The sequence below is a fragment of the Rhinolophus hipposideros genome (genome assembly GCF_964194185.1).
Source record: "Rhinolophus hipposideros genome assembly, chromosome: 3".
Taxonomy (NCBI): Eukaryota; Metazoa; Chordata; class Mammalia; order Chiroptera; family Rhinolophidae; genus Rhinolophus; species Rhinolophus hipposideros.
The window spans coordinates 19502462-19511057 of record NC_138049.1 but is presented as its reverse complement, the minus strand read 5'-3'; the positions used below and the strand labels follow the sequence as shown (position 1 = coordinate 19511057).

The 8596-nt window shown below is 39.6% G+C and overlaps 1 protein-coding gene across 1 annotated transcript; it reads left to right on the top strand.

Annotated features, from left to right (window-relative positions):
• Positions 1-6257: 6257 nt before the first annotated feature.
• On the top strand, positions 6258-7118 carry LOC308495999 (large ribosomal subunit protein eL6-like; the record flags this gene model as incomplete). Its single annotated transcript, XM_081044537.1, has 1 exon — positions 6258-7118. One exon carries the CDS (start codon positions 6258-6260, stop codon positions 7116-7118), a length of 861 nt encoding a protein of 286 aa, XP_080900663.1.
• Positions 7119-8596: the final 1478 nt, after the last annotated feature.

Sequence of the window (8596 nt, the reverse complement as noted above, 5' to 3'; positions counted from 1 at the left end):
CTTAAACAAAATTCTGAGTAATTCCCTGAATAATTTTTACATTAAAAAATAGTACAGAGTTCTAAACCCTAACTTTTCAAATTCATGATAAATGAACTAATTGTTTTCCCCTGGGAGTCACACCCACTGGGTTAGTCACAAGTAACTATGTCAAGGATGTTGTTCACATTTTTTAAGCACTAGCAATTCTGACCCACCCAGTTCAGCTTCAATTTTAGGTACAATTAGGCTTAATTTTGTTTTATTCCACATAAGAAAAATAAGAAACCCCCCTCACTTGGAAGATGTGCAAAATAATATATAACGTCATTCTTTTAAGTGTGGAAAGTGCTTCATAGAGTATAGGCTGGCATTCAGGTCTATTATTATACAGGAGAGCTCTTTTATTGTGAGTCAGTATAATGCCTGATTTATTAGTGCATTGCAAAGAGCAACATTGGAAGTGTACAATGGAACCACAGTGAAATTTAAAAGAGGCCTACTGAATTGAAAGGACCTCAATAGTACACTGATTGATTCAATTAATCTGTTACTTTAATGCTGATTTTAGTCTCCTATGAATAATCCTCAGACCAAAGTGAGATGGGGATGAACTTGGATAACTCTGGGTGGAGAAACCCCCTGCGTAGACCTAGTGTGAAAAGGATCCTCCCACTGGAGTTCTCTCCTCTGTTTCTATATCTCAGTACCATAAGTCATAAGCCTGCTCATAGAACACATAGCTACTGCTGCCTTTTGCCCATGTTTTCAAAATGTCTAGGAAAGTCTTGTAGGGAAATACCAGCACTGAAATTGGGCAACCTCTAATTTCAACTGAGCAATTCATTCATTCAGTATTTTTTTAAGTGATTAGAATGGGCAATGCCACGCTGGTGGCTGGGATACAGCGATGAGTAGGAAAGACAAAGTCCCGTCCTCATAGACCTTACATTTTATTAGGGAATACAGGCATTAAACAACTAATCATAACATTAATTATTTTTCATTGTCATGGTTTTCTCCTAGAACTCCAGGGTACAGTTCAGAGCAGGAGAGGAGAAACAGAGAACTGTCATAGAATGGATGAAATGTGAACGGAGTGGCTCATTACCAGGAGAGAGGCTGAATTCAGCCCACAGAAAGAGAGAAAGAAGAGAGAGAAAAAAGGAGAGAGGGAGGCAGAAAGGAGTGAAGGAAGAGAGAGGGAAAAGAAGAGATAGGGAGAGAAAAAAGAGAAAGAGAGAGAGGAGGAAGGTAGGAAGAGAGGAAAGGAGGGAGGGAGTTTTCAAAACCCAAATTCTTGGATCCAGTTGTTTTGGATTCAACTCCATGCTTATGTTTTCAAGTTGAGACAGTAAATTCCTCTTTTGTGTGTGAATGGACACTAGTTTGTGTTGGCTTGTTATTATTTGAAGCTATAAGAGTCCTGGCTAACATGGCTTTTCAGTATTGGTATAAAGTTGAATATTTTCTTGAATATCAAAGGTGAAAAAAATTGTAATGTTTCAGAAGGGGAACAAGTAATGGCGTCATGAGATTTTATCATGGGCTTGTTGAATGTTAGAATTGGAAGAGATATACTAAGAGCTTCCAATAAGGCAGAGTAACCCTCTGCCCACTCCTGACAGAGATAAACTAGTCTCTAACCCAATGGTCCTTACTAGTAATGACACTGGCCCTGGGGGACGTTCTGGAAGAATGTCGGGCATATTTAGCTTGTCATAATAATTATGGGGTCTCCTGACATGAGGGAGGGGCAAGGGGTACTGAGCATGCTGCAGTGTGTGGGAGTCCCGCCACAAAGAATTACCCTTCAGCCTGCAAGATTTGGGGATGTGCAACAGGATATTCCTGTAGGTTAAAAGCCTGTTTAGCTGAACTTACCATCTACCTCCATTTTTCATATTAAACACAAAATACTTTTTGCAAGCTTTCAATATGCAGTGACTTTTCCAAGTACACAACCCATGCACATAGAGGGAAATGTACTTTGTTTTATTCAGAATTTCATCAAGAGTTAGTTTCCAGTGTTGAAAAGCTCATGTCACTCACATCAAAAGCAGTGGTGGTACTGGTATCACTGGTTCAACACACCTGCATCCACTTGCAGACGTTGGAGATGTTGTATTCCTGATGATTTTCTGGGCTCTATCTTCTGTAGTCTCACTTTAGCACGTACGTATTGAGATATCATGTAGAACCAGAAGTCTTCAACCTCTTCACTCATCCAAGTGGGCTTTTCATCCCAACACTGACTCATTTGTTCCTTTGTTGAGATTGGCACAGCTTGCCTGCTCATGAGCTTTCTTGGAATCTCTGCTTCCCAAATCCTACTGCTGCTGCCTGGGCAGGAGGGCATCACCCCAGCCTCCTTGCCACAGTTGACCAGGCCCGGAATGGGCACCTGAATCAACAGGACCAACTACATTCTCTCCCAACAATTTGGATTATAAATTTACTGCAAGGGCACATAGGGTCATTTTCTGCTATGTGTACAGAGAAGCAAGATGATGGGATGTGCAGAGAGAGCAAAGGGTAATGCAAATACACAGACAAAAGCAAAGATGAGGGACCCTGTGGCCAACGAGAGAAAAAGCCAGTGAGTGAGCAGCTTCTTTGGTTCCCAGTGGATTTCCTAACCCAAGTTCCAGACTTTAGGAAGTTGGCTGAGTGCTCTGCTACTGGTACATGGGATGGAATGACCCTGACACAGAAGATTGCCTTTGACCTGGCCAGATCAGTGCACCAACTCCTCAAGAACTGAGAGTCAAGGAGAGGGAGTCCTGAGCTATTCTAAGGTTTCAATTTCTCATCTCATGCTTTGCTAATTCATGTGTCTTATTTGAACTTACGTAGTTGATTTTTAAAAACTTTCATTTCAAATAGTATAAAACTTTGTGAAAGGCTGCAGAAATAGTACATCCTTTACTCAGATCCCCAATTGTTAAGATGTACCACATTTTTCATTTCTTTTTCCCATTCTCTCGCTCTCTCTCTCATTTTTTAAATCCTGTGATAGTAAGTTATAGATATGATGCCCCATTGCTCATATATATTTCCTAAAACATGAGGATATTCTCCTATATGACTCCAGTATAATCATCAAAATTAGGACATTCATATTAATATAATATTACTATCCAATCCACAGTCCCATTCAAATTCCATTGATTTCGTCAGTAGTGTCCTCATCTACACCCTTTCCTTTTTGGTCCATGTCTCTAGTCTAGGCTCTTTGATAGTTCCTCAGTCTTTTTTTCACCTCTGTGACCTAGACCCCTTTGAAAGTACAGATCAGCTATTTTGATAGAATGCTCCTTGATTTACATTTATCTTGTATTTCCTTATTATTAGATCCAGGCTGTTAATTTTTGACAGCAATACCATAAATGTGGTGCCATGTTCTTAGTACATCACATCAGGAGGCATATGATATCAATTTGTCCTATTTTTGGTGATGTTGACTTTTACAATGTAGATAAAGTAATATTGAACAGTTTTCTCCACTGTTAATTATTAGGTATTTTGTACTTCCAACCACTAATGTAAGTCTCCATTGGTAGTTTTTGTCCAAAATAATTAGCAGTATGATTTTTGACAAATGGTGATTTTTTTTTATGTTCACCATTTCCTCTATATTTCTCAATTCACATTGTACTATAAGAGAGACTTTTCTCCCTCACATATTAATTCATTTGCTTATTTATATTAATATGGCTCAAGGATTCATATTTTATTCAGTTAGTTATAATCCATACAACACTAACTAAAATTTGTTCAAATTTTACCAGATTTGGCCAGTGGTAGCCCCTTCAAGCTGCTCATCTCTTCTGTCTGACTGTCTCCATACAGGCCAGCAAGTGGGTCCAGTGCCTAGCCCTGGACCACACCCATATCCCAAGTAGCTATGAATCTAAATGCTGAACTTGACACAGCTGTTTCAGCAGCCTTTATTTCAGCTATTAGGTGATTGAGATCATTTTGAATTTTGATTCTGTCTTCCAGCATTTGCTGCCCCTCCTACTTTTGAGCTACCTAAGCATTAAATACATTTTTGTTCAAGTTGATAAAAATTTGAGCATAACAGCAGGGAGAATTTCCTGTTATTAGAGATATCCTTTCCAGGTGGAATTGATACGTTAATATACACTCTTTGTATGTTGTAGTTTAACCAGCTCCAAACTAACTTTTAAGGACTATCTACCATGTTTCCATGAAAACAGCTGGAAATCAGCTCTAATGTGTGTTTTGGAGCAAAAATTAATATAAGGCCAGGTATTCTATTATATTATATCATATTATGTTATATAAGACTTGGTCTTATAGTAAAATAAGACCGGGTATTGTATATATTATATTATATTATATTATATTATATTATATTATATTATATTATATTATGATTCATAGTTATATAGCAAAATAAGTATATAGTAAAATAAGTCTTATAGTAAAATAAGACCGTGTCTTATATTAATTTTGCTCCAAAAGATGCATTAGAGTTGATTGTCTGACTAGGTCTTATTTGGGGGGAAACATGGTAGTTTGCATTTATTTACCATGATCACAAAATCTCTTGAGATGTGTTTCCTAATAGTGTGCCAAAATTACAGTACATTCTGTCTGTGCATAGTAGAGTGACCTTATAAAAAATGAAATCATGTTAGCTTGACATAAGAGGTTATTAATGAACCCATGCTGGCCTCTACTGCTCATTGCTTTTTCATCAGAGGGGTTAAGTAACTTGCTCGAAGGATAGCTACTAAGTGAAGTCCTGGAATTTGAACCCAGGCTACTATGTCACGAATGACTTGCTCTTTCATAACACCTCTGTCCGTTTACCTGGGGATGGGGAAAGGACTTCCTCTTTCTGTTTTTCCATTATGTTACTTTAATGACGTATTCTTGGAGTGTAAGTGTTGGCCCATAGGTGTACCCAAGGGCAAGACAAGGGTTGACCTGGTAGGTCCAGGAGTTACCACTGTCTCGGGTCCCTGGATGTATTCTTCACAGGTTTTTGAAACCTTCCCCAGGATATCCTACTGACTTGCCCATTTGATGTATAGATTAAAACCTAACTTAGGAAAGCAGATGTGAGTTTCTTTAATTAAGAGCAAAGCATTTCTAAAACACAATTATGAAATTATTTGTGCATGTGAAATACTCAACATTATTTTATCTTTCTGAATATCTATATTTCAAGTATTATGGATTTCTATGCAGCTTTTTCATGTAAGGAATTTTGATTGTTGTCGTTTTCTTCTTTCTTAACACCTTTCATCTAAGATTCACTATAGCTTAGAAGTGCCACAAAAGCTACGAAAGACATACCCCTGTGCTTGATGAAGGTGGCTTTGCTAGACATAAGAAAGAAGAGGAAACAAACAAAAATCTCCTTACATACTCAGAGTACTCCACGGAGGATGTTTTGCTGGACTGGGTAGAATGTTGTGTGCAGAGATCACATTATCGAGGTTGTGGTCATGTTGAAGGGGTAAGAACAGAGGAAGAGAAAGACTCTGAAAAAAGGGAGATTTAAGTTGACCAGACAAATCCCATAGAGGAGTCTTTAAATCCCAAAGCAGTGGTGGGAGTCCTCCTTGGAACTCTTGGAGATGAACTGCACAACAGGCACGTCTGTGGAGAACAATCCTGAGGTGGCAGCTGCTCAGACAAGTCTACCCACCAAGCCTCGGTCACTTATGGTTGTGTGGCTCTCTGAGCTTCTGGAGGAAGAGCTCCCTGTCCACCAGCTCTCAGGAAAATGGCCCTTGGTCTCTAAGTCCCTGTGGTACACAGGATGCCCACCCACGCTGTATGGAACCTGAAGCTGAGCAAGCATGAGGACCCTTGGGAAGAATCCTATGAGTTTATTGATTTTATCCATACAAATATCATTTTTCTCCATGAAATCTTTATACAAAAGTAGTATTTCCATCTCCTGTTGTCATCAAATAAATCTAGATATTTCCTCCTGGTTTTCTTCATTGTTCAGAAAACAATGTTGCGGAGACTGCTGACTGTCCCCCTCCCTCCATCTATTCTTCACTTCATCCATAGAAATTGAATCCCAGTGTTTGATAGGACACAGAGCTGCCTGGAATAAAGACTAACATTGTCCATCTTTTCTCTTAGCTGCAAGAAGCAATGTGACTAAGATTTTGCCAATAACTTATAAGTAAAAATGTTATTAAAAAGCTTCCAGTTTAACCAACTCCTGGATGTTTCAAGGAAAACATCCTTAAAAGATGGTGTGCTGTTCTTTCCCAACTTGCAAGATGGCGGGGGGAAAAGCTGGGAAGCCGGACACTAAGGAGAAGAAACCTGAAGCCAAGAAGGCTGATGCTGGTGGCAGGGTTAAGAAGGCTAACCTCAAGGCCAAAATGCCTAAGAAGGGGAAGCCGCACTGCAGCCGAAACCCTGTCCTGGTCAGAGGAATCGGCAGGTATTCCCAATCAGCTATGTATTCCCGAAAGGCCATGTACAAGAGGAAGTACTCAGCAGCTAAATCCAGGATTGAAAAGAAAAAGGAGAAGGTTCTTGCTACTGTCACAAAACCAGTTGGTGGCGACAAGAATGGTGGCACCCGAGTGGTTAAACTTCGCAAAATGCCTAGATACTATCCTACTGAAGATGTGCCTCAAAAGCTGTTGAGCCATGGCAAGAAGCCCTTCAGTCAGCATGTGAGAAAACTGCGGGCCAGCATCACTCCCGGGACCATTCTTATCATCCTCACTGGGTGCCATAGAGGCAAGAGGGTGGTTTTCCTAAAGCAGCTGAGCAGTGGCTTGCTACTTGTGACTGGACCTCTGTCCCTCAATCGAGTTCCTCTGCATGGAACACACCAGAAATTTGTCATCGCCCCCTCCACCGAAATTGAGATCAGTGGTGTGAAAATCCCCAAACATCTCACCGATGCTTACTTCAAGAAGAAGCTGTGTAAGCCCAGGCACCAGGAGGGGGAGATCTTCAACACAGAGAAAGAGAAATACGAAATTACAGAGCAGCGCAAAATTGATCAGAAAGCCATGGACTCGCAAATTCTGCCCCAAATCAAAGCTGTTCCTCAGCTCCAGGGCTACCTCCGCTCTGTGTTTGCTCTCACAAATGGGGTTTATCCTCACAAATTGGTGTTCTAAATTAATTAAGAAGAACCTAATTAATTGCCTGAAATGTTTAAAAAAAAAAAAAAAGATGGTGTGCCATGCCTTTTGCCGGCTCTTGGGAACATGGATTTAATGCCTGGTGCCTAAACCATCATATTGGACCTTGAGGAGGATGGTGGTCACAGCCAGGGGCTGGAAGAGAAGTGAGCTAGAAAAAGGGGTTTCCTGATGTCTTCATAAAGCCAAGCCACCATCCCAACTCTGGACTACCAACCTTCAGACTTTCATGAAGACTGAAATAAACTGTTTTCTGAGGAAGGCTTCTGTATCTGCAGCCAATGCTAGTCCCACCTGATATTAGTATAAATTAGTATAAATATTAGTATTAGTATAAGAAATACAAGAAAGAAGTCACTGCCCATCTCTACACTAGCACTTGAGCTTTTTCTTTTTATTACATGTCCTCCCAATCCTGCTCTAAAAAACTGACATGCAGTTTAAGGGAATGATTCAACCTGTCTATCTGAATATTGATCTAGGGAAAAAAAACTCCCATGCTTAAGTCTTTTGCTTCTAAGTGAAATTACAATAAATGATATTAAATGCCTGGCAAAGCAGACAACAGCCTCAACATATATATATATATATATATATATATATATATATATATATATATATATATATATATATATTACATATATATATATTTAATATATATGTGTGTATATATTATATATATATAATTTTTTCTTCTCTTTTTCCCTTCAGGACACTAAAGCATGCAAAGAGTGTCTGAAATTGAGGGCACTGGTCCCATTAATATGCTCCTCCTCTCTGGATGCCCCATTTTCTGCTTCCCCAAGGATCCTCAGGTATATGAGATTAAAATGCAGGAGAGAGACAGGCTAGAGATATAAGATGGGAGTCAGCAACCTAGGGGTGGTAATGAAAGCAAAGAACTGAATAATACAATTGTTGAAGACTAAGGAGATGAGCGAGAAGGGAGTCTCTGATAAAGTACTGTAGAAATGACAGGTAGAGAAAGAGAACCCCCAATGAAGACTGTGAAGGAGTGGTCAGAGATGCTAAAGAAAAACAAATTGAACATCATCAATGTCTTATTAATTCTTGATCAACTAACAGTATCAACTTCTTGTGATCTGGGAAATAAGACATGAATTGATAGGTTACTTGGATCTAGCAACTAGGAGATCACTGGTGGTGGCCAATGCAAAAGAAGTTTCAGTGGGCAAGGATGGGGGCTGAGGAGGGGTTCAGGCAGTTGGAGGGGTCAAGGCCATGTCCAGCACACAAACTTGGCTGCCTTTTGTTTGTGTTCAATGGCAACGTCAGTTAAAAAGTCAGTTGTTTGATTGGACTTTTTCGAGTCCTTTGAAGCCAATTAATATTTGTGTGCAAACCCAGCCTGTATTAAAGGAATGAGAAAACTGGAAAGCAGCCTTTCTTGGAGGGTAAAATTTTCTTTATAGCAGGTACTGTAGTTCTGCCAA